Source organism: Opisthocomus hoazin, chromosome 1 (assembly GCF_030867145.1).
Source record: "Opisthocomus hoazin isolate bOpiHoa1 chromosome 1, bOpiHoa1.hap1, whole genome shotgun sequence".
NCBI lineage: Eukaryota > Metazoa > Chordata > Aves > Opisthocomiformes > Opisthocomidae > Opisthocomus > Opisthocomus hoazin.
In genome coordinates this window covers 89,767,198-89,793,691 of record NC_134414.1, presented here as the reverse complement: position 1 = coordinate 89,793,691, position 26,494 = coordinate 89,767,198, and the positions used below count along the sequence as shown (strand labels likewise).

General features: G+C 42.0%; 2 protein-coding genes across 4 annotated transcripts in view; one reads left to right on the top strand and one right to left on the bottom strand.

Annotated features, from left to right (window-relative positions):
• Positions 1–7,810, top strand: part of AP1S2 (adaptor related protein complex 1 subunit sigma 2) — a 33,817-nt gene extending 26,007 nt beyond the window's left edge. For 2 of the 3 annotated variants that reach the window (XR_012764856.1, XM_075428888.1), the window contains one exon: positions 5,820–7,810. Coding sequence is in view for 1 of the 3 variants with exons in the window: in XM_075428888.1 (XP_075285003.1) it covers positions 5,820–5,867 (48 nt within the window). In the remaining 2 variants the exon portion in view is untranslated. Of the gene's footprint in view, positions 1–2,104; positions 4,969–5,819 lie in introns of all 3 variants that reach the window. The other variant, XR_012764857.1, reaches the window with a different exon arrangement.
• A 66-nt stretch (positions 7,811–7,876) lies between these two features.
• ZRSR2 (zinc finger CCCH-type, RNA binding motif and serine/arginine rich 2) lies at positions 7,877–26,008 on the bottom strand. Its single transcript, XM_075428877.1, has 11 exons — positions 25,925–26,008; positions 24,397–24,476; positions 24,163–24,262; positions 23,761–23,869; positions 23,354–23,440; positions 21,161–21,199; positions 19,107–19,222; positions 15,988–16,201; positions 13,587–13,642; positions 13,326–13,435; positions 7,877–12,683 (listed from the first exon to the last, which is right to left on the bottom strand). Exons 1-11 carry the CDS (start codon positions 25,969–25,971, stop codon positions 12,202–12,204), a joined length of 1,440 nt encoding a protein of 479 aa, XP_075284992.1. The 5' UTR covers positions 25,972–26,008; the 3' UTR covers positions 7,877–12,201.
• Between the last annotated feature and the right edge of the window lie 486 nt (positions 26,009–26,494).

The window sequence follows — 26,494 nt, the reverse complement described above, 5'->3', positions numbered from 1 at the left end:
AAGACAGTTAATTCCTCAAGTTATAAACCACTGAAAATGTGAACAGGGTGGGGAATACCCCAGGGCTGTGTGGGAGAGTAGAAGTTTGGAAAGTACTGAAAGGTGACAAGTGGATAAACATGAAATGAACACTTCCGTGCCCTTATTTGTTGATACCAGCTGCGTAAAAGGAAACACGGTCAGTGCATCCAGGCCAAAGAGTGTGCTAAAGAACGTGCGCAGCTTTGGATAATCTTTGAACACAACAACAGTGAATGGTAATTAACTTCGTAAGAAACTTTGTAAGAGTGCTAGAAAATCAGCTGCTCTCATTCTTCTTTCTGTCCGGAGAGCTATTGTAAATTTAAGGAGATATCTGTTATGAGATTTGACAGGCATTTCAGGGAAGACACCAACTTTGATGGCTTCAGGTTTCTAAGGATGAAACACTGGAAGACATGAGGTTTTTTCAAGGAGGAGGAGAATCAGTGTCATGTGTGCGTATATGTTCAAGATAAAACCTGAAAATACGAAACTGTAAAAATTGGGCGTTTGAAATTGTTACAATATGCCTGTTTTTCAGTTGTCTTAGTGAATCTGTATCATGCCAGCAGCATTAAGTAAAGCAGAAGTTTGCCATAAGTACCTCTCTGAGAATTTTTTTGTCTGTGGACGCTGCAGCAATTCTGGAGTTAATATTTTCTTTTTAGTCAAAGCTTCTACTCCTTGGGGCTAGTACTGCATACCACCATCATGCAGTTCCTTTTCCAGTTAGGAATATTGCCTCAGCATTTTGTTTTTAATATAGGCTGACACTTCACTTAAGCAGTAAGAGAGGTTTTAAGGGTCAAAATTCACATTTGTAATTCTCTATTATATACCAAATTCTTCTGAGTTCTACCACAAATCACAGCAGACTTCATACAACACATCTGCAACTGTCACTGAGGTATAGGTGCTATTATTTAGAGAACTCAACTGGATTTGCAGTTGGCTTGTTCAGAATAATTTTAACTACTATGGAATAATGTTCAGATTAGTGATACTGAAAAGCAGTATGAATCCTGTGAAGCTTCTAGGATATTTTTGTTGTGGTTTTTTGCCATTGGAGATTAGTATTTAAAAATACACAAGCTTGAATGTGTGAATAAACTGGGATAGCACAAGATGAAATTGTTAGGTTTAGAAATAATTGGAACTTTCTCAGTTCTGTTGTAAGACTTCTGTAATTTTTTGGGGTGGGGTACTAAAATAGATTGAAGATTTTAATTGGTACATCATGAAAGATGGTAACTGATATGCAGAGAGTTGGTTTGTTCTTTTTTTTTGCCTCTCGAAAGATGTGTAATGGACATATGTGGGGCTGATACTCCTAAATTGCTGTTATTTCATTAAAAATGTCCTAAACTGTCTTTAGTCTTTTAATACAAAAAAAAGAGTATTGCTTGCTTTCTAACTCCTCCTTCAACAAATTGTGTACTAATGTTCATGCTAATAATGTAAGACAGTACTAAGTTCAGTGGCATAATTCAAAAGCAAAGAAAACTTTGCCTACTGAGAGGTGTTTCAGATGACTACCATTTTTTAAACAGGCATCCTTTGATAGAAAGATAATTTTTGTCACAAGTTATGCCACTGCTGTACTACTCTGGCATGGTGTGGCTCACAACCATGCTCTGGCCGGCTGTTAGTGACATGTATTGATCACAGCAGATACAGTAGGTGATGTCAGAAGTTCACTTAGCCCCATGCCGTCTCTGGCAGTAGCCAGTAGTCGATGTCTACTGAAGAGGCTAGAATGGAGCAAATATATAAGGTGGTCCATCTCTGGAACAGTATCTCAGCTTCAAACAGTTTTTGGCTGAGAACAAACTCTGAGCTTACATAATATGGTGATTATGATGTGAAGTTGTCCTGTATGTTGTTGGACCCAGCATGCAAATACAAGGGGGGTAAAGTGATGGTTCTCCCTGCCCTCCCGGAGGACTAGAGTAGTCAAAAATACAATTTCTGTATCAAATGTCCTTTTCATGTCAGAGATTCAACAGTGAGATTATCTTTTTGTTTTCTTGCATATCTGTCCACCTTTCTATTATGTATAAGAATATGTACATTTCTTTTGTAGCCACGTCATGAATACTTTAATGTCCCAGTGTACTAAATGGCTTCATTCATCATGCATGCAGAATTTCAGAGGAGCTAGACCTGTGACTTACTCATGACAGAACATTATCATCAGCTTGGTGAATCGCGTCATCTTGAATCTAATAGAATACCACAACCATTCTCTGCTGTTGTACTTTCCTCTTCCCCCTCTGTTTTACAGTGTTGTCTCTTCACATGTCTCATTTCAGCAAAACTTGTGCTTGTTGGCATATGGTTTAACTTTTTTATTGTGTGTAAGCCTGAAGTCTTATGCTTAAAAGTTCTGTAGAATTTTCTGAGTTAAACATCTATATACTGCAACTGTAACGTTACTTGACCTGTGTTTATCTTTCGAATAAGCTGTGGTGGTTATTTAAACATACGCTTAAAACCTGTAGATGAAGTTAATATACACAGAGAAACTAGTGAAGGAGTAGTAGTATGTGAAATGTTTACACACAGAAGTATTAATCGATGTTACACGAAATTCTACACAGACCTTGCATCTTAATTAAAGATGCACATACCAGTATCTTTTTCTGAGACTGGCACAATAGTATGACTTACCTTATGAAAAGGAGGAGGGCAGAATTGATTAGGGTAAAGAGAATGACTTATGTAAATCTGAAGGTACAACGTTTGTATTTAAATGTTCAAAACACTCTTGAGTAGTTGAACACTTGCTGCTACTGAAGGAGAGAACAAGTTCATTGCTTTACAAATGGTGAGGGTTGGAAAGATTTTTTTTTTTTAAGTCCGTTAATGGCATACTTGAAATATGTCTCCTTCAACTGGCATTTCCAGTTTTAGGTGCAGGCTACCTTGTGTATCAGAACTGCCACAAGGATAAGTATGACAAGTACCTTCAGTTAAAAATTGTGGGCAGAGTGAGAGGGCATGTATTGCATCCTCTGTTTGCCTAGTAGAAGAGAATAATTTGTCACCTAAAACCAGTGCTGGTTTTGAAAATTGTTTAAATGTAATTAGCAAGGAGGCAGTTACTGAGATTAACCACAAACAGCTAGTTCCACCTACTATATGTGGTAATGCACTACCTTTCAAATGTTAAACTGACATAAAAATGGGAGATTTGGGGAATTAGACAAAAGATTTGGATTGGACTTGCAGCATTCTGAAATCTCAGAAAACAAGATCATAGAAGTGGTTTTCCATTTCCAAGTTTGCCTTTTTTTCTGTAAGACATTAACAATGTGTTTGAATGTCTGGTTAATGCTGCTTTAGCCTGCGTTGTTTCATGCCTGTTGCCTTAAAATGCTGTGCATTGAGCTGTAATGAGATGCTGTTTTTCTTGTTATCTGTATACAGCTGCTTGCTTCTAAATGACTAGGTAATGAATTAGCTTTCCTGGCATGTTTGAAATAAAGTATTGCATGCACTTTTGTCTCATGTGAATGACTCTCTTTCCTCATCTGTGTTCTGATATATTTCAAATTTGCATTGTTTGCCTTGGGTGATTCTGAGCTGCAGGTAGTGTATAATACTGCAGAATGTTTTCCATAACAATTGGATAAAATGTTTGACACTTCCAAAAACAAATAATGTGAACAAAAGGTAATATAATTCGTTCTATTTGTTTCTTAAAAGTCGTAATTGATGAAATTATTCCTCTAACAAAACACATTAGCCTTTAGGTGTTTCTTTTGAGATTATATTGTTGGTGTGCACATAAGAAGGCACGCCTGCCTCAAGGTTACTGTTGTAGTATTTAAAATCTTACTGAGTTTTACTGGTGAGGTATCTGTGGCCAAGTAGCCAATGTCCTTGAAATACATTGTTTTAAATTCATTGTTAGCGAATGACCTTAATTTACTTGAAGAAATTTAATCTTTATTTAAGTATATGCCTGTTGAAAATTGCCTACAACTTTGAACTGGCAGTGGAGACCATAATACTAAGCTGCTCTAAAGACAGCAGCAGCAGTGCACTGTGTTTCTTCATAGCTATTGAGCAACTTTGTTTTCAGGTAATTTAGTAAATATCCTGTTTCACCACTGGGTAACTGTAAGTGTCCACTGCTATCTAATCAATTTAAAACTGTGAAAAGTTGTTTTATTACAAATATTTTCAAGACCCTGAAAGGCTCAAGAAGTTATGTTCTGTTAGAGTACTCGGAGTTCTGTTGCTATAGATAAGAGTGTAGGATTTTTTTGAGTAACATGCTTTAAATTGGTGGATAGGGGAGACATGTCCTCTAAAATGAATGCAACAAAGTAATCTGGGAATATAATACGACAGGTTATATTAAAAATGCTACATAGCCTTTTCTTCAGTGTCTCCTTTTGGGGGATTTGTGTTTAAAATACACAAGTAAACCTTTAATCCTGCCATTCTGTCTGGCTTCATCAAGGTCACTGCAGTGACGAAGAATATTTAAATATTGCATCAGTGAGAAAAAACCCACTGTACCTTTAATACTCTGAGTATCTTGTTTCCACTTTTAACTTGCCTTTTTCTTGCAATTTCTTATTTGCTACTGGATTTTGGAAGCTATCTCGAAGTGCTCAGGGGTGGCCTGTTCCAAGCACCGACTTACTTTCGAATGAAGTTGCTTTTGAAATATCATAGCTTGTTTCTTCAATACTAGATCAGCTTATACATGAACGGAATGAGGATTGTAAACTTGATCATTTTGAGCTACATAGTCAGGGTTGATAGAGACAATGTTCTGGTGTTATTTGCAAGATTTAAGGTGTTTAATTATGTATTTTACTGACAATTTTTTTAATAAATGTTTAAAAGCTGTTGACAAATTTTGTTTGCTGCCTTAACTATTATCTGCCTTTCTTTCCTGCTTCATGACATGTCTTGTTTTAGGATGCTAAAGTAAGTTTATTCGTACTCTGGATACTAAAACTGTTTATGTTTCCGTAAGGACACAGTATCCCTTTTTATTTACCATGATATTGTTAATAATTATGGACAAGGACAGCCTAATGTTTCTAATTAAACTACTATTTCTTTTCAGATGCTATAGGAATTATGAATACAAACCTGATAATAACCCTTTGGAATTTTGTATCAAACAACTTACTCTGAATCTAAACAAAGTTTTTTAAGATTAGAATTAACTTTATGTGTGGAATAATACAATTCCAGTCCTGGCAATTCATCCACTTCTGTAGGGGTCAATTTATTGACACCAGGTGTCCTTAGGTACCTTGACCTAGTTTTAGAAGCTAAGCATGGGACTGGTGTTAAAAAAAAAAAAAAAAAAAGACTCTTATAAAGAGCTTAAGGGATACTGTATCTTAGTTGCATCAGTCAGTGTATTCATCCATTTATTCATTCTTTCCTAACAGATTTTTGAGACCCATAAAACAAATCACCACAAAAATCACTGACTCCATTGCAAGATGCTTCCCCACCCCTCCCCAATTCATATCGCTGTTACTGGCTTGAGATTTGTTCCCTGCTGGTACATCTGAATTGCTTTATTTTTATTACGCTTAAGGGCAATAAAATCTACCAGCTATTCCTGTGAACCATGACAATCTAATTAACAGCTCTTTGAAAAGTGCAGCTAATACCATGTTTGCAAACTGCAGTACTTTTATATTTTCATGTCTTTCAGCTTTTCTTTTTTAATTAAGCGTCTTTTATACTAACTCATGTACGGTACAGTTCAATAGAAGCACAGGGTCCATTTACCACTGTCTCAAATTTTCCCTCCATAGGAAGCAGAGACTCCACGTAGCGTACTTGAAGAAATTGGATTGACATAAATCTTCACTTCAGCTGATGACATCTCAATGTTTCATACTGTAAATGTTCACTGCCTTCATTGTAATGTTTAGCTAATGGTGTAAGATGCTGTTTGTCAGTATTACTGTTTTGCTAAGCTGCTTCATTCAGGCCTACAAGAAAAATACTCCTTTGGAAAGGGAAGAAGAAACTAAAGTCCAAAAATCATAAATGTAAGGGAATTAGATTTAAATTGACTCAGTGTTTCCCTGCACTGCATTTATAGGAAAATTGCATTTGACTTCAATGTGTTTTTTATAAGCGAACTTGACTTCAGGAAATAAATGTATCATTACAACATAGCATATCTAGATGAACAGAAACCACACAGACGACAACACATACGAAATGTTACGGTGTAGAAATTATGTTTATGCAACCAAAGACTTTTGTTCATCTGCATTTTAGTCACCACTCGTGGTAGTTCTGCGTATTTCAGTTGATGCATAAAGATTGGAAATAACCTGTTTACTACTGAATTTGCCATTATACCAAAGAATCCTGTTAGGATCTGCCTATCAGACTGGTAAAAACTGTTAAGGTGATACTGGTTTTCACAAGAAAACTGCAAACGGATCAACTCACTAGGACTGGAGGTGTATTTAAGTGTAGCTACCCTTAGCAAAACTGTGCAAGTTACTATACTAAAAAGGGAATGCATGTAGTAAAAAGAAAAAAAAAAAGTCCAAATGAGGAAACTATTTTTAGATCTGGTGTGAGTTTTGTCTGAACGTAAAGACAAGGAAGGAGGTGGGCTTTTTGACTGTATAGAGGGGTGCGTAATGAGAATCAGATACTTTTGAGGACGGGGAAGAAACTTTACAAAAGGGACTTGTTACAATTTTCTTTCAAACTCTACAAATTAATTTGTATTTATTGGTGCTTTATAGGTATGCTTTAAGGGGTGTATAGGTACATTTGAAAAAAAAAAAAAAGCCCTACTAAGCGTCAATGTAATTTTAACTGCTTTTCTTGACACCTTTAACATGTGACGCATCCCTTCCGCAGCTCCAGTGTCAGGTACAGCTGAACCAACTCCTTTGCAGTGAGAGCTTTTAGATATTACACTTGTATAGCAGATTCACTGCAAATCACGTAAAGTGATACCAGGTACTACTCTGGCACTTCTAGCAGACTTTCGGTAATTATAAACTAAACATCTCTCCCTTGAGGAAATTTGATTCACGTGTGGTTTTGGCGAGGTGGTGCCACGCTTTGGAGTAGCTGAGTGCTGCCGTGTGTCCGCATGGGCCCTGCGAAGGCACGGCTCTTCCCTCCCCAGTACCCTCACGCTGGTGGTCAGGGTTTGGGTCCCTTCCCTCGTGCAGGTCGTGCCAGGCTTTCACCGAGCTTCGCTGTGCCGTTGCTGCGGCAGCTGTTGGGCGCTGCTGGCGTGAGCGCTCGCTCAGCTGCCCCGGGAGCCGGGCTGGGGCTGCCTGCCACCGGGGCAAACCCAACCCGCTGGGAAGGGCCCAGCCCTGCGCCCGCGGGCCCATGATCCGCATCCCCCTGCACACGCGCGTGGCAGCTCTACGTGCTTCATGGCTGTGCCAGCGTGGAGCCTGGCAGCTCGCACTGTTAGATGGCGTTGGCCCCGTCCGGGATCTGCGCATACCCCCTTGCCAGAGACTGTTTTTAACCCAGAGCACGCAAAAGCCGGGGTGAGCGTTTCCCCATGCAGGGATAGGTGAGGTTAAAGTGGCAGCGGAACGGCCTCCTGTCTGAGACTGAAGCGGTAAAATTACCTTAAAGTGAGTCAAACCCCCAGCAATTTTCTATGTATGAAACATGGTTTTAACGTTTACACTGTCACTTGTATGTGCTTGGCTGGATTAAGCTTTGTTGTGATTGTGACTAAATAAACTGTTTGACCTCTGTCTGTCACATTGGTTTTGTTGTAATAAATGTCCATTTTTACACCGTTGCTTTGTGGTTATATGCAGTTAGTTCTGGTGCTTGCAGAGGAAAGAAGAGGCTACTCGGTGCTAGCTTAAAAAAAAGAGAAGTTTTATTACAGTGCTTAACCTGTTCTTGAGCACTTTATTAAAAAATGTGTGAGTATACCGTGTCCAAGATTAGTTATTTACATCCATTTAAATTGTACAGAAAGCAATAAATTAGCAAGTTTTTGGAAGGCTTACCACATTGAACATGGAATTTATTAAAGCAGATGTTAAACTGATGTGGTAGTGCTACTTCATTTGAAAATTAAAACAAATCACGTGTTGACTGAGAGAAGGTTCCGGATGATACAAACTCAGTATTTGGTTCCTTCCATGGAATTATGAGCAAGTCAACGCAACATTCACAATCCTAGACTCAACCAAACATTTCTCAGATTAAAAGAACTGAACTGGCTGATGTTAGCAGCGAAAGCATGGGGAAAACTTACTGTCTTAGGGCATTTATTTAACATGAAATAAAATTTTGTGTTTTAAATTTCCTGTCTTACAGGGAAGGGGCAGGGGGGACCTAAAGAATCAATCAGAACTTCTGGATTGTTTTGGCAAGTGATTGTTGGCTTGGGTGTCTTCAGCTTCATCACTGAATCTTAGTCTGTAGGGTGACAAGGCCCTCCCTGAACGCCTGCTGTTCTCCTTGCGTTAACGCCATGACAGCGGTCGCCCCGCGGCTGCCCTCGCTGCGTGACCGTGTGCCACGGGTGACACTGGCGTGGCTTGCTTTGCGGTCAGTCACTCCTCGCCCATTGCAGTGCTGCTGGTCAGTGCTCTTTTTGTTAATCAGCAACAGATACGGAATTCAGTGGATGCATCAGTGCTGAACAGACGGATATGTGGAATAACTGGGGGTTATTGTAATTGCAACGAACTTACAGTGACAGCAAAATCAGCCGCACTCTTTAGATAATGTAAGAAAGTAAATTAAGCTGTGGAGTTGCTAGCCAGCATAGGCTCCCATGTTTTGTAAGAGGAGCTGACCGGGGCCAGGAAGCAATGGCGCCCTTCTGCAGGCTCTCGCATTTCTTTGGAATAAAATGTTGCTATTTCGCGCATGGGGATGTCGCCGGCCGCCCCCTCGGCAACCTTCCACTCGCTGAACATGGGAATACCAAAACCCGAGCGAGCGCCGGGAGCTGGCTGGGGCGGCGTTGCGGGGCCCCGCAGGGCAGGGACGGGGCCCTGCGGGAAGGAAGGCCCTGCGGGAAGGAAGGCCCCGCGCTCCGCGGGACGCTCCCCATCCCTGAGGGGCAGCACCTGGAGGGGCGCGGGCAGGGGGCTCCGTGCGGCCGAGGGGCTGCGCGCTGCCTCCGGGGCCTCAGGGCCCCGCCGCTGCCGTAACCGGCCGTGCTCGCCAGCAGCCCGGTGACCCCCACAGAATTCATAGTTGAAAACAAGAATTTTGAAAGCCGCAGCTGTCAGGTGGTCATTGAAAACAAAGCAGAACTTGGCCACCGCTGACTCGCTCCATAGCACCCTACGCAGCGGGAACGAGCCGTTCCCTGCACATTTAAATCCTTCCTGCCTTCTTCTGGGGCTTCTCCCCTTCGCAAAAAACAGAGAATTCAGCTGGACATTTAAGAACCTCTAGTCTCTTTGTCTCTTCAGAATAAATAGCTCACTCGGCTAATGAGGAAACACAAAACCATGCATAGAACACTACTTAAAAGTGTGAAGTAGGGAAACAATAGTAGAATAGATCAACTCTCAAGTTAGCAAACTGGTAGAATTCCAGGTTTCATGCTGACAACTGCCAACCGAACGCCAGGTCTCCAGCACCCAGTCTGTGTGCCAGAAACAGGCTGCACCTGACAGTGAAGGATACTACAGCTGCCAGTCCCACCGGGCACGGGCACAGCCAGTAAGTTTGGGTTCAGACTCAAGAAAAAAAGCTGAAGCTTCAGCCATTAGAGTAGCAGAAATAAAGTATATTTAATTTTTTACATGCATCTCTGAGCAAGTCGTCTTTTTTTTTTTTTAATTATAAGAACGTTTTTTTTAAGAAAAATACAGCAGCTCAGCTTCCCAGATCCCATTACAAAACCGTGGGGACAAGGAGCCTAATTACCGGTGGGATTCTCATGTGCGTCTCAGCTGGCACTTGGTTCCTAATCCTGCCGAGGCATTTGCTCGTCCCACCCGACCCATCGCAGGTCCCCACCGCCCATCCCAGCACTCCTGCCTGAGCTGGGCGATGGCTTTCGCTTGGGTCGTGCTCAGCGAGAGCCGGCCACACGACACGGGGCATACAGCCTTCTGCGGGTGGCACGAGGCAGCGCCGCCAGCCCGGGCTGGGTGGTGGGACGCGAGGCAGGACTGCCCGAAGGACCACGACACGGGCCTGCTGCTGGCTGTGCCCTCGGCAAGCAGCAGCTGCCAGCTCAGTTCTGCTCTGGGGCACCAAACCAGTTTGCCGCACTCTGCGCAAGTGACCCAACTAGACCAGGGAACATCTATGAAAAAATAGAAACCTCAGGGAAAATCTGTCTGCAAGGTCTAGTCAGAAAGAGATACGTTATGAGAAACTGGTGGTCACAAATTTCTCAAATATAATTTAAAACTCAGTGCTGTCTATCCTTGGAAATATGCCTTTCAAACAAAGTCATTATTTCAAAAGTTATGCTATTAAATTACAATTCCTACATCTGTTAATAACTAAAACATTTAACCAAATCAACTAAGCTACAATTCTGCCTACAGTTATGACAATATATAGTGAAAGTCGGGTTTGAACTGAACATCAATATATAGCAGTTTCGTTGTATTACTCCATATCAGACAACAGTTACACATGAAAGAAGGAAAATGTATAATCGGCATGCTAGGTGTGGTATGCATTTAGAAAAGCAAAAATATATATATTATATCCAGAAGCAATGTTCATTCACTCTTAACTATCCTGGGGAAAGAATGTTCTCGCTGTGAGGAATGCTACGTAAGGTTTGGATACCCAGGTTTTCTCTGGGACTTCAGGATGCATTGTTGGAGTTGTAACAAATGTCTATTTGGGAGCACTTCATGCCTGCTTCAGGCTTCCAACAACTCAGGTGGTCTGAGCTGTGCTCTAACAGCAGGAGTCCACGTTCTGTGGAGAGGTGAAAGGGAGGGAGGTGTCTCTGCAGACTGCCTGGGACACCCACACCGCCACAAACCGCTCTCTCCAAGCACCCAAGGCCACCCAGGTGCCCAAGTTAAACACCTGAAGTTAAGCAGTGTGAAGTACAGTCCACCTAACAGCACAAATATTTCATTTAAAAGTGAAGAAATATTTGTATAGTGCAGCTACTTTGCTAACATAGCTATCATTTCAAGAAGATTTTGTCCTGGTAACTTCATTTTTATATGCCCATCTCTCTACCTTGACCGCAGGGAAGCTAGGCAGTAGGGCGCCTTGAACTGTTTGTAAAATAAGCCTAAAAAGGCTTTAAGCCAAGTCCTCCGCTCAAAAAACCCTTAAGTCTTGTTTCAGGTACAAAACCTTCCGTTTCTTTAGCCACTCTGCAACCCTCTTGAGCCTTCACAGCTGCAGATCTGCATCTTCAGTTACCAGATGCACACTTTTCCACCCCCCCATCACAGCTTAGGCGGGTTGTTTTCAACTACAAACGGTATGCAGCCAAGAGGTATGCAAAGTATTTTCTGTCCTCACTCGAGGATTACAAGTGCATGGTCTCCGCTCTTACTGAGGATTACGGTACTGAATAAATTGATTGTTCTTCTGTGTACTTGCTACTTGGTTTTAGTCTACTGCAATCCCTACAGGCAATTAGCTCACAGTTCAGTCAGGGGAGAGAGAAGAATCCAACACTTACGACCACAAAGCTCCTACTGGGCAAGTATCGCACAATCAAACAGCGACGCCTTTTCTCCAACTCATAACATGATTATATTTACTTTGTCTAGAAAGAGATTTCCCATAAACAGACAGAAAATAGAAATGGCAGTCTTCTACACAGACTTCGGTTTGCAGTATGCTGTGGTGTGAATTTACAGCACACTGGCTGTTCTGTACTAACTCCTTACGGGGACAGTAAACACTTAACACACACATAACACAGAAATAAGCATATACCAAATAAGCTTTACTTCTTTCTATTTGTACTCGGTATGCATCCACATGTTGCAGCAGTTCAGAGGGACAGAGTAGCTAGAGTACTTGATATTCACACCTTATATAGGACTTAAACTTTTAATTTTCTGAAGCTTAGCACACAATAAACTAGGTTCCTTTATTAGGAAGAAACATTTTAATGTGCAAGAACACTTTATTTGAAACCCAAATATATCTGGTGCCCTATTGGAAAGATTTCTTTGTCAGCTCTATGTTTGATTAATTAGCAACTTCGAGAAGTAATTCTCACTTTGTTTTGGGAGTTTCGCTATTCTTCCCCCTGCTGCTTGATCTCTTTTTACCCCTGCTCCTGGATCGAGAGGAACTCCGACTTCTGCTCCTACTGCGCGTTCGACTATAACTTCTGCTGCGACTGTGGCCTCTCCTCTTTCTGCCCCTGCTGCGAGACCTCCTCCTTTCCCGACTTCTTGACCTGCCAGACCGGCGCCTTCTCTTGTTTTTGCGGCGATTCTTTTTTCTCTCAGATTCTCCGTTTCTCCGGTAAGAATGATCTGGGCTTGGGCTGCCCCTTCTCCTCGACCGGCTGTAATAGTCATCGCGATGGCTCGTTCTGTTTCTCCTTTCAGAGTTTTTAGACAACTGATTAGTCCGTTCAGGAGAAATACGTATGTCTCTATTGGCCTCCCAAAACTCATTGTTTGGGTTTTTGAATACATGAAGAAAGTTGCAGTGTTTCCCTCTCGGACACTTCTGCCTTTCAAATAAGCCTGCAACAGATTAGGGTTTGCTTTTTTATGAACCAGACCCTGTTGAATCTCTTTCTTCGTTATGTACCTACTGGAAAGAAACTTATTCAACTGAATTTTGGTTCTTCAAACAGAAAAACAGCCATCTGACCACCTACCAATTTAATTCACGCAAAATTATTTTTCACTATATACTTTTCTTGGAATTAACTCTTTAAAAGCTATGAAAATTTTAGCTTAAAACTATTTGCATAAACAATTTCGCTACCTTAGTCTAAGAATGTAAATATCGATAAGTCATATGTGATAGTTACTGCCCAGAACTGTTGATGGATCACAAACTGCTGTTGCTTTTTAAAAGAGATTAATTAGTACTTCTGTAGTTCCATCTTAAGATTATTACTTCCAAAGCTAGGATCCAAACTTTTTTTTCCAGTCCAAGGTAAATCCACCAGAATGATTCAGACACTTACATGACATGGTGTGAATACTCCCTTGCTTTCCTAGATCTACACAAGCGAGTTAGCGTATTTGTCTTCCAAACAGAAGTGAACTGCAGCATTAGGCAGATGTGAAAGCTGCAGGCCAATTCCCTCTTTTTCACCCCCGTAAGCACTCTTTCAATAAAACACGATCTCTTTTCCAAGTGTTTACGTGACTCACCACATATAGCAGTTTTCCACCTTGTCACAGGACAAAATTCACAATGAAGCTGTCGGCCTGCATACCATCGTCCACTGAATAGAGCAAGAGCTGCCTGACAGTCCTTCTCCCTTTAAAAAGTAAAAATCACACATATGATCATCATAAAATCATTTAAGATGTTACTGACCAATTTAAGGCTCCCATTACAGTATGGGAATTAATCACTTGGATTATACAAACAATGTTCACATTTCTAAAACTTAGTAAGATTGTACTTACGACTGATACTGGACATACACATTTCCTCGCAGGTGAGGCTCATAGTTGCAACTGACCTAAGGGGACCGAAACGTTACGTTAGTGCAACGGAAGGTTTATGCTATACAGCAGCTCACGCATGTTGAGATGGCAGCCGTTCTGATTTATGACAGCTCGTCAATACGAGCTTATACATGATTTTCTTCCAAACACTTAGTTTTAGCCAAATAAAAGGTTTTGATGAAAAGAAATAAAAAAAAAAGTGCCCTTCTGGCTTATGTTTGACTGTTTCCAGCATTATACTTTGATTAACACAGGGGCCTCTGCTCCACTTTGTCCACAAGACAGCTTGTACTCAATTGTCTCGCACTTGTCTGGGCCAACCCTACTGTGCAACAGCCAAATCCTGCTCTGAAAACAATTAGTAGTATCCTCATGTGGAAATGTGGGATTCATTATGGTAAGAGAATCTTTAGAGCAATTTACCTTCACAGCATCCCTGTGAGATGAGTTAGAAAAGCTGAAGTCACTAGCTTTCACTGTACAGTTCTGAAACACCTTTTCTTTTCCATAATAACTTAGCGTTTGTAAGTATATCTAAAGCTCTCAAAAATACACAATTTAACTTCCAAAAAGCTTGTTGCTAGTTACAATGGCTTCTGAAACGGGCAGGCCCAAGCAGGCTAGAACCCAGCACTCCAGGGCAGAACTGTGAGCCCAGCCCCTTTTGCGCCCAGGCCTCTCCCCACATCCGCACCACGTGAGGCAAGTGGCTCCTTTCATCCCTGAGCCCTGACCGACCCTCAGAGAACACCTCTCCGCGCACTGGGCTAGCCAGGGGCTTCAGGCACAACACCACGCAGTTGTATAATTATGTATTACAGAATAAACAGTCAAACTATTTGAGATAAACAACGTCAAGACAAGAACAAGCAAGAATGATTTCGCCATGGATGCTTTTGGGTGGGAAAAGAAGTGTGTTTTGTAAGGATCTACCAGATTCTGGAGCAGCGTTCCAGAGAGAACAGCATGAATAAAACCTAGGGCTACACTGGAAAGGGAAGTCAGCTGGAAGACGATTATATGTATAATCCGATTCTAAACAGCAGCAGAAACTCAGCTCCATCACAGTTAAGATCCCTGCAGCCAACACGTAATTTCTGAGCATCTTTGATATAAAGAAAGTGCCCAAGAGAATCATGTTACAGTTGCACAATTACTTCAGAAGCTGAGAAATGCCACACTAAAAGCTCTTAACCCTGATTTAGTCATAGAGACCCAAGTATGTGCAACTTAGCACAGCTGCATATAGCAACAATACCAAGTTGACGATCTGCATTTGATGGTCAGACAGCATTTCAACCCACGCCCCACTGGGAATCTACATCCTGTCCTCTAGGATGGAGCACAGCTTGCTAACACCCCACGAGTCAAAATATGGAGGGGATGCTCCTCCAAATGAGTGAAGGTTTCTTACCTATAAAGCTCATTATACAGCTATTGAAAATTCAGTTTTTGTACTTTCCTCTTGCCTGAAATGCTAATACGATCTCAGTTCTGAGGCAGCTGTCAGTAGAGGGACGCAAAGGGAGAAAAGGCACTGCGTGCCTCCTGGTCACTGCAGGAAAACACTCAGGAATGGCAGGCAGAAAGGGATGCTGCAATAGATACTGCTACAAGGAGATTCCACCATCCCAGCAGCGCATTTTGAGGCAACGTAGGTCTGTTTACACACATCATTCATCTCCGAGGTCTCCATTTACAGGTCCCTCATTTTGCCCCATAAGAAATCATAATATAAATGGGAAAAATTCAGGAAAGAACACTGAGCACACCAAATGCAGAAACTAAGGACGGATGACAAATCTCAACACCCATTTACATAACTTATCTTTTTATAATTCCTGCTACTATCTACTGTCTTTTCAGTTCATTGTCATTTGATTTTATCAGACCAGTCTTAAAACGATATTGTGTGGGTGCATACTCCAAATACATTTTATGCCCCTGCTATTTCATTCCTTAGGCACAAATACAATAGCCCAGATATATTCATATTGTCTAACAGTCACTGAGTGGAGCCTCTGGGGCCCATCACGGGCTAAGTAAAGAAGGGAGTGTGAGGCAATTGGACTGTTGAGCAGTACGAATAACTTGCAATAGAAAAGCACAAGCTTTTATAACAATTCAGGGGAATGGGAGAGAAGATTCACCCGCAGGAAGACGACGCTCTGTAGCAGCAGCGATCAGCTTACAGGCGCTGTGAGAGAAGCACAGTTTGCTGTAAGGGCATTGTCTAATTCTCTATTGTACATGGGATTTAGCTAGGGCATGCTGGACAGAATTCCTGTTAAGGCTAGTAAAGCACAACTTATGTTGTGTATGTTAAAAATTTAACAAGCTATTACACTCAGCTGCATACCTTGAACTGAACAACCTTCCCCACGTTCTGAAACTCGGGGAGTACGTCCTCGTAGAACTCCAGGAACTGCTGGTAGGTCTCTTCGTCACTGTACTCCAGGCTGGCGTCTGTGTCATAGTCATCTCTCCGGCACTGCTCCATGCCAAAAGTAATGAACATCCCTCGGACGAGTAGTGTCTTACTGGATGTTGGATAGTTATGCTTGCGAGAACACCTGGGCATTTGTAGGGAAGAAAGAAAAGTGAAAAGATCAGCACTTTCAGCATAAGATGCACTTGTTGAAATTTCAAAGACTTGCCATTTTGAATAACAGTTGTGACAAAATAAAATCCATTAGTGGAAGATCAGCATATTTCAATTATTAAATATTTTGGAAGTGAGGTTGTGTATAATCTTAATGCTTTCTGCCATGCGTAAGTACATTATTGCTTAAAAAAGCACATCTGCAAAAGCTATAGATACCAGTAACATAATAAGAGCTACAGTAATCTCTTTTAGGCTACTAGTGTTAAATGCGTTCCCCATTTCTGAAGGACTTTATAGAAAGACTACTGACAATCTTGTAAGACATTTTAAAGCAAGTCCCTGCTCTTTTTTGTAAACTGAATAACTTTTACTGATGTTGTTCTCATTGTATGCAGGGTGGAAAGAGTGAGAGAAGGAAGGCATGTTTAGACCTGAAGTTGGATGAGTACAAGATTGACATTTTTCCACTTCTAAACAAAAGGAGTCTTCTAAGCAAGTCTGATCTTAATCTGCATCCTCTTGGCAGCCATAAAAGTATTAGATCTCCCTCACCACCCATCATATTCAGGCTACCTCCCCCACATGCTGAAATACCGTTCTCCTCCACAAACCTCCAGATTCAGTAAGAACCTAAGATGCTAGCCTCCGTGTTTATTTCACTGTGCTTTATGATCTCCGTTTCAAACGCTTCCCTGAGCAACTGGGTCATGCACTCTCCAACACATTTCTCCTTTTCATGACATGATCAGAAAAACAGTCAGGCTAGTCTACTCTCTTTATCTAGTACTAGCAAAGCACAGACAAACTGGAGGGAGGTCAGGTCTCAAAATGGGCAATTATAGCCTAGACTTCAGATAGGAAGTTTCTTTCCACATCCAGTCAGTCAGAAATTGACTCTCACTTTCTGGTTGGCACATTACACTTCAAAAAACACACAACAATATCCAAAACTCCAAAACTCCAAAACTAAAACCGGAGACAATTTATTTGATTTTTATTTTTCCTTACATTTTAGAGCTACCTCCTTTCACTCTTCTATTCGAATAATAGAACTCAAAATATTACACCCAGCCAATATTGTCTGTGCACAAAATGAATATATGACAGAAGAAAAGGAACCCCAAGGAAAATCAACGACACAAAATCTGGTATTACTACAAAATATTAGGGTTTGAATTACTGGGGAAATTAATAATGGTGAACTCAACCAGTTTAGGTTCTCCAAGACACACTGAGCTTTGACAAGATTCAACAACTATTTTATTGATAACACTGGCTCTCAATTTTTCACTGTTATAGTCCATTTCAGTTTCCAACGCATTCTTCCAGTCCTTATCCTAGCTGTACCTCAGTCCTTCAACTTACAGTCAACACCAGAGTTTAACATGACCAGAATATGAAGGAAGCAGGTATGTGAGGAGGAAGGAAGGAGAGGTAGCCGAGATCAACAACTACAAGTGAGAGAAGAAGGGCAGAATATGATGTTTCTCAGTATTTATTTACCATAGTTCAAAGCAAAACTGATTTTTATCCAATCCGTAATAAATTCGAGGAGGTCACTGCCATTAAACACCACTGAAACAAAAATACTACAAAGATTACAAAGAACTAAACATTTGCAAAGCAAAAAATGCTGCCTGCAGTGAAATAGCTGGCCAGAGTTTTACTTAGTAATTCAACATATATTTCAGAACAGAAAAAAGATGTGTACTTGAAGCTTCCATGGAGTTCAACTATCACATAATTATCCACAATATACATCACACTAAAACAAACTACTTCTAGGAAAAAGAAAACTACAACAGATGGACCACACATGTTTCAGTGACACAAATTAGTAAAACAGCCTTACTAGTTTATGCTGAAGATTCATGTAATAAGTATCAGAGTCTTTCCCTGCTAAGCTATTTTTCCTCCTTAACACACACAAAAATTCAGGGATTTTCTATCCAGATGCTGCATTTGGGTCATCATCTTTAATGGTCACCAATGAACCTGCACTCCATGAACCCAGTTACACTTTTGGTGTCCTCAATGCCCTTTGGCAACAAGTTTCACCATTTGTTTCACATGAGAAAGTACTATTTTTTATTTTTTTAAGCTGATAAACACTCAGGGACACCTAATTAAACTATTTCATAATAAAATAAAAGCAAATAATCCTTCTGTTCCTACTCATGAGTTCAATGTTCATCTACCACAGCCCTTGTCCATTACCTCTTTGAAAGCAGAGTCTAGACTAGTTAGCCACTTCTCCTACAGAAGCTGTTCCTCATCTCTGATCATCCTGTTGTCCTCCTCTTTTCCTGCCTTTTACTATACTTCCCTTCCACGATAGGGCACTCGTAACAGTATTAAAAAAAAGCAAGAATGAATGTATTGTGCATTTAAACAGTACATATAAACAGGAGAATTCTAGAGGCCACACAACAGCTCTTGCAACTGTGCAGATGTACCTTAACTTGCTTTAGTCCATTTGAGGTTAGATTTTATTTTTTAAATGATGTGGCTTACGCAAATTAGACAAAATAAAAAAAAATCACCTGACATATCAGGCCCGTACTAACAACAGAAGTAAAATATATTCTGCCTGAATGTATCTGTGCATGTGTCAGAGCTAAGGAAAAGTCAGTTTGACCAATATAACCAGAACACATCATCAACAACACAGCATAACAACAAATAGTTCAATTTCAGCCAGGCAACGCTTTTGCTCTCAATGTCTAGTTCCTTCATGAATAATGGAACCACATCCAAATACATAAAAGTAATTTATATAGAATTTTTTCTTCAGTTTGCATATGACTTAATGAAGCTGCTTCCCTTTCATCTCTCCAAAACACTTCTATACTGGTAAATATTCAATTGATTACCTGTCTCCAAATCGGCAGGAACCTGTTTTAATATAGAATGGGCAATTTGCTCGATCCTTCTCTGTTCCTATATTCTCCGGGGGCTCTGGGTTATGCCAGGTCACACCATTCTCCAGCTGTGGACAAAACATTAAAATACACAGAAGTTAGAAAAGAAGAAAGAAATGTAATGTCAAAATAAAACTACCAATTAAATCCACATGCAATTATGAGCACTGTGTTAATACAGGACAAGCTGAACCTATTTTAAGCATTGTTTTACAAAGCTGCCCAGTGCCTTGGGTCTCTGATGACGGAAACCTCTTTTCTTGATAACCGCTCAGTTTTAAGAACAAGTCTGTATTAATGAGTCTATAGATGTGGCACTTCAGGACATGGTTTAGCAGGCATGGTGGTGATGGGCTGACGATTGGACTGGATGATCTTAAGAGGTGTTTTCCAACCGTAACGATTCTGTGATTCTAACTCTTTTTAACAAACAAAAAATAAAATCACCAAACTGGATGTTTTCTTTTGCTAAAGGAAAAGCTTCTTAAGATTTTATAACCAAAAGAGTTGCAACATATTTGCTCCCCAAACAGCAATTTCATTTGTCATCCACAAGAATTACAAATATTGGAACATGTTCTTTCCATTCAGCGAAGCCCATTACCCACTTCCCTCCAGGACCCACTGAGCAGCACTTTATACACCTGGCAGGCAGAAAGCTAGGATTATTTACTTATTTGTCTCTGCAACAGCTCAAAGCTCGTTAACATTATTATTACCACATCATATGCAGCAAGAAAAGGCTAAAATAAAAGTAATCTGTCAAAAGCCAGAATTAGAAAAACCTAAATTCATAGCACTTGAAGTAAAAGCCTCCATACTGATCATCTTTGGCCATTATGATTTCTAGAATTCAGAAGGGGATTATCAAGTTGCAAGCCACAAAACAAAACCACACATTTTAAAAAGGGGATTTTCATTTTGTTAGCCAAAACATCTGTAAAGCTGACTAGCCTAAGTTCTCATTTTAAATCAACCGAAAACTATTTAACTACAAGCAGCATTTGACCCTGCTACCAGTTCTGTTCATGACTCAGCCATAATTTTCTTTCAACAAAACAGCACTTTCACTTCAACAGAGTCAACAGTAAGTAACTGAGCCCTGAACTGATACTACGTGAAGTCTCCAACACACCACATTTCTGCCTATTCCCTTGTAGAAATGGCTGCTAATATGTCCTGAGCTCTGGGCAGGTACTAGTTCAGAACATTTCCCCCCCCACACATTATGAAATAAAGAGTTAGATTCCCTACCTAAACAACTCTTTAAACATAATTTGGATCTGAATGCAACTCCAGCGTAGCTATGACAATCAACATACAATGCGTTAACTACGTTAAAACTTAATTTCCAGATTCATGCAGAGGTTTAAGCAGAGCAAGAATCTTCACCAGTTTAACCATCTGACAGGGATAAAAAGCCAAATTATTCTTTAAGTCTGTAGGAAAGGGTGAATTCATCCTCTCTAAGATTCAAATGAAGACTGCGGTTTTCTTTAATACACACTGCCAGCTTGAGATCTATGCTCTTCCAGGCATCCGAGCAGTCAGCTTTTCCCTCCTCCACCTTTTTTTTTACTTCTTAAGGATCTATGCCCTCCTATACTGCTGAATCCTTTTATTTAGAGCCTGCCATCTGCTTAAAAAGACAAGTTTGTCTTGCCACCCAGAAGGACTGACAGATTTATTTAGAATTCTAATTCACAAACAAACCATCATGCATAGCGGTTTTTAATAGCACACAGCATTATTTCCAGATTCATTTTAATTCAGATCTTCTGAACAGGAATGAGCATGCACAACTGCACTGCCACCAACCAGCCAGAAATATGCTTAATTATGTGCCACCTAGTAAATAATTGTTTACAGCTCATGCAAGCCACTACATATTAAATTTATTCAGGCCATTAGGTTCTTGAGAGCAGATGGACAACACACGAGAAGGCAAACACCGGATGGCAACTAAATTACTTTTTAGTTCTTTTTCAAAAAGTCTCTGAGCATACCTGGCTTTCAGCTTGATCCAGCATCCTCTGCACAGCTGCCTACAAATGGTGCAAACACAGGACTAGTGAAAACCCTGAGGACACGCAAAACATCTGGTTTCTTTAGTTAAGAACCTAATTTACAGTAACTCAATGATTATGCATAATAAAAGTTGATGGGGTTTGCTTTAGTAATCGAGGTTTTACTTTTGCTTTGCAGCAATTCACGTACTACAAAGCTGTTAAAGGATACAACAGACAAGACCCTCATATAGATGATTTCCTAATCGAAATGCTACACAACTTAAGAAGTCTAATTTTCTTTTTTCTTAAAACTGTCATTGAACTATTGAATACTTAAATGTATCTCCTGCTCTAGTACTCGTCTGGGTACAGTGTAGTTATAATCATTCAGTTGCACTGAATTTTACCTTAGAACATTCTATGTAACACACAGAAAAATACACTGCTTAGTAAGCCTCTGTTAAAGCAAAACATGTAACTGTTAAGAGATTTTTATACAATAAATTCACTGTATCTAGCCTTCCAAATACAGGAAAACGATGAGCCTATTCTTCCGCTTCCTTCTTCTAAGTGGGCTGAGCAAAACAATAAAGTGACTCTCCAAAAATGGCTGGAAATCAGTTATAACAAATTATGCTACCATTGTTCTAATTTGGAAGAGAATTAATTAAGTTAAAAAAATAGGAAAAGCAAATAAAAATTAAAAAATGCAATCCAAGATGAGGACACAGACAGCATCTGGTACTAATCACCAAGTATGTCAGATATTATTCACCCTATTAGAAAAACAAAATAAAACAAACAAAACCCAAACCAGAAAACCTATTTTCTCGTCTTAGGGAGGGGGAAAACAATGTGTTTTTTTTAAATCATTAAGTCGGAATTTGAACAAACTGCTGTTTCAAGAGACAGGCCAAATCAATTGAACAACTTTCCGCTGCTCAAGTGGGAGGCTCCACTCCCAGCTGGGTACTCAGTTTCCCTCTGGGTACCTCTCAATGTCCTCTGTGAGCGAATTTAGCTCAATAAACCAGTAAAATGGCAACCCAGAAAAAACCAAACCAACAACCAAACAAAAAAGAAAGTGACTTCCATCTAGTTCAGGGAACCAAATTAGCGCACTGAGGGCTTGGGTAAACTCAGACACAGGGAAAGGGAAGTAATAAAATCCCATTGTTACCATGGTTCAACTCTCTTGGAACTACATCTCAACCTTAAAAAAAAAAAAAAAAAAAAGACACGTCCATCATTTTCTCTCCCTACTCTGCAAAGAGAGAAATGGACACTTAACATAAGAGGAATTAAGACATGAAATGCAACAACTACTGTTGTTTTTCATTCCTCATGCAAGCGTTACACAATCAGTGACAAAATCAACTATTAAATGCAGGAGACAATACTGTTTGCTCCTGTCTCTTCTGCTCCTGTGGCTACCAGGCACAGCAGCAAGACACATCCCAGTGAAATGACTGGAATCTTTTGTGATCACGGAGAAGCTAAAATGTCCTGATCCTAGCAAGCTGCAATCACTCTTTACTGGCGACAGGCCAGTCCTCATGTTGGATTTCTGTACAGGACATCTTACATCCAGGTCGTTCAACTACTAAACCTTTAGAAGAATGTATTGTTAACATAAATGTTGTCAATGACTAGCAGTAACATTTTTTTTCTCTCCACCTAAGGACCTCTGAAAAAAAGATACGTCCTGTTGGATGAGTCAGGTAAAGAAGAGCTGTAATAGATCTTTTGATTAAGAACTGCGTTAAGGAACAGCAGCAATGTAATTCCATATTCCATATCCTCACTGGGCATTTTCTTCAGTACTGACTGGGTTCAGCTGGGACTTTAAGTAAGGATTATCTTTAATGCACAATGCATAAAGTGCACATATGAGAACCTGCATTCACAGCGTGCCTTTGTATTTAACTGATGTAAAAAAATTACATATTATGAACCAGATTATCTGGTTTATAATAAACTAGTTCTCCTTCCAGGTATATGGATACTCTCGATCCTCTTTAACGATCAATAACAGTTTCAGGAGTTTAGACAGAATGGAGAGAAGAAGTAACTAACAAATTTATATGTTTGCTAATTAGAATAAAATCCCTGTTCAACACACATAGACTGTTGCATCTGATAATGTAAGAGGATATAGAACATGTTTATTCTCCCACTGCCAGGAATCACCTCTCTCTCTCTCTTCTCCTGTTGCTTCTGCTGTACTACTTCTCTCTCTTTTCTTTGCTGCTCTTCCCATTCTTCTTTGATCTTCCTCTTTATAAAAAAAAATTTTAAAAATTATTTAAGGAAACAAATGCTTTACAATCAGTCAAATTCAAAACCATAATGTTGTATTACAACTCCTTGACCATTAAGTTTTCATCCAGTCATAAGCAACTAAATCTCTGGACAAAAACTCTCTCTTTAAATAACAATCTCTAAAAGAGTATTTTTTTTTCCCTTTTTAATTTTACTCTTCTAGAATGAAAGAAAGAAGAGCTTATGATTTCAAACACACTGACATCAAGTAAAAGATATTACGCTGTCTACTTTATTGCCAGACACAACACAGTAACACTCAGTTTAAAAATCACCTCTTCTTCTTCTTGACGTTTTCTTGTGGCCTCTTCTTTTTCTTTCTTAAGCTTGAACTCTTCTTGGGCCTTTTCTTCTCTCAGCAACCACTGCTCATGTAGTTTTTGTCTACCAAGGAAACCAGACACCACTCAGACAAAATGTAATGACTACCCACAACTGATGCAATTGTCATGCATACAATTCAAATTTATTAGTTCAACAATAACCACAGCTTATCTTATCTTCTTTAAAAGAGAAAATTCCACAGGAGTCATCCAGGCTTTAGAGAAAACCTGTGTAGCCCGAACTATACAAAAAGGATTCTGTTTTACAGAATACATTGAAACTTTTCAAAGTATCAAAATGGAATTGACTACAAATGTATCTACTGCACATATGCTATTTTCTAGATTTTTCACCTTTCTGCCTCGAGTTTTTTTTCTTCTTCTTCTTCCTCCTCCTCTTCTTCCAGTTCCTCCTCTTCCTCCTCAGACACCGATTCATCTTTTTCTGTAGCTTCTGAGAAAAAACACAAAACAATGCATTTCAATAACCGGATGTTATAAGCAGCAAAGATATGCAAAATTATATCCTTTTAAAAAACAAACAAACAAAATCACTGCTAGTTTGACAATACAAAACATTTCAGTTACCTGAGTCTCTCAGTTTGGCAAGTGCCTGCCGCTTTTTTTTCCGCTTTTCTTTCTTTAGAATAGCTCTGTATTTTTGATGGCTGAAGATAAGAGAATATTATTTACGTTAAAACAGCCAGACAAAGGATTTTTTCTGTCATGCATGCACTCAATTTGCATCAGCAGTACAAAACCCCACAAACTGTGAAATTAACAGCTATTCATACAAAACTCCACAGGGACATCTGACATGACAATGGTATCTGTAGCTGTGCTGTTAGAGCTGCATGTGGACAGCAGCAATGATCACATTCGGACGCAGCATAGAGGGTCTCGTCCTTCCTGAGCTCTGCAGTACTTGACTCTATCACCAGCTCCATGAAATCTCCCTTAGTTCCTGAAACTTGGTCACTAGCTAAGATTGGGGAGAAAAATTTGGGGATCTCCTACCCTGTAATTCTGGCATACTTTTCAGCACATTCTAGTCTTCCTCTCCTTTACAGGGTATGAAATTTTAACTCCCTTCCCTTCTCCCTTGATACTCTCTACAGGCAGCAGTCTTAATGTACAGGTAACAAAAGCATACTTAACAACCACCACAGGAAACACCCAGGTCCACTCTTCTGCTACTGCAGCTTGGCCAGCCTCATCCTTGTTTGCCTGACAGCTCTGCAAGGCTGCCTAGAGACAGCACCAGGCTTTCATTACGGTTAAAAACCCTCCAAGTACCTGAAAGCCTTTTCGTATCAACCCTTTTTCTGTCATTTTTTGTTCTAGCTCTCTTCTTTCCAGCCAGTTTGTAACGGAAAAATAGGAGGGAGGGGTGATCTTATGTCACTCAGCCACACCAAACATTGACCTGAGATCAGAATCGCAATTTATAAAAGACTCCCTAGGTTTAACTCAGACAGCCAAAACTTCACCGGCACCTCCAACCCTTCAGTTCGGGGTTAATCCGGGAGGGCGCAGAGGCTCGGAGGCCTGGACCGGGGACCCCGTTAGCGGTGGAGGGGGATGGACGGGGCTCGGCCCGACCACGCACAGCACGGCGGTCTCCCCGCGCCGCGGCCTTCCCGGGGCCGTGGGGTGTTGACACCCCGCCCCGCCCCGCCAGCAGCGCGGGCCTCACGGGAGGCCCCGCGGCGGCCGCCCGAGCACGCCGGGCCGCGGGCCGGGCCAGGCCGGGCCAGGCCGGGCCGGGGCGGCGGCCCCGGCAGCGCCAAGTGCCCCGCCCGCTTCCGGCACCGCCCTCCGCGCGCCCCCGACAGCCCCCGCCGCCAGGCCGCGCTCCCCACCGCCGCCCCCCGCGCGCGCCAGCTGCCCCCCACCGCCCCCGCGCGCGGCGGCGGCCCGCCGGCCATGGCCGCTGCCGCACGTAGTCGCGACACTCCCAGGCCCGGCCGCCAGGCGGCCGAGGCTGAGGCCGCCTCGCGGCCGGGCGGTCTCGGGCGAGGCCGGGCCGCGACCCTCCTCGGGGGGTCCCCGGGCCCTTCCCCTTCCCCTCAGAGGCGGCGGGGAGGCCCGGCACCGGCACCGGCCGCGGCCTCACCTCAACTTCCCCAGAGGGGACTCGGGCAGCAACATGGGCGCCGCCATCTTGCGTTGCCAATGGGATGTCACGTGACCCCGCGGCGGAAGGGCACCAAATCCCTTCCGGCAGCCGAGCGCGGAGCGGCGGGGCGGGGCGGGGCTGAGACGGGGCGGGGCGGGGCTGAGGCGAGGCGGGGCGGGGCTGAGGCGGGGCGGGGCTGAGGCGGGGCGGGGCGGGGCTGAGGCGGGGCGGGGCAAGGCAAAGCGAGCGTCCGCGCGCTGGGTGGCCGTTGTGGGCGGGGCGGGTTTGCTGCTAGGCGCGACCCGGACGCTTGAGCCGCTTGGGGAAGGGCGGTGGTGCCCGTGCCCGCGGCCGCGCCCGGCCCTGGGGCTTGGGCTGGGCGGGGCCGGGCCGGGCCGGGCCGGGCCGGGCCGGGGCACCCCCAGGCGGCTGAGGAGGAGGCGGAGAGGCGCCTGGCCTGGGGTCGGGGCTTCCCGGGCGCGCCGGGACGGTCTGGCGGCGCAGCGCTCGCCGGCCGGGTGCTGGGTGCGGGGCGGAGGGGCATCGGCCGCGGGGGGTGCGGCAGGC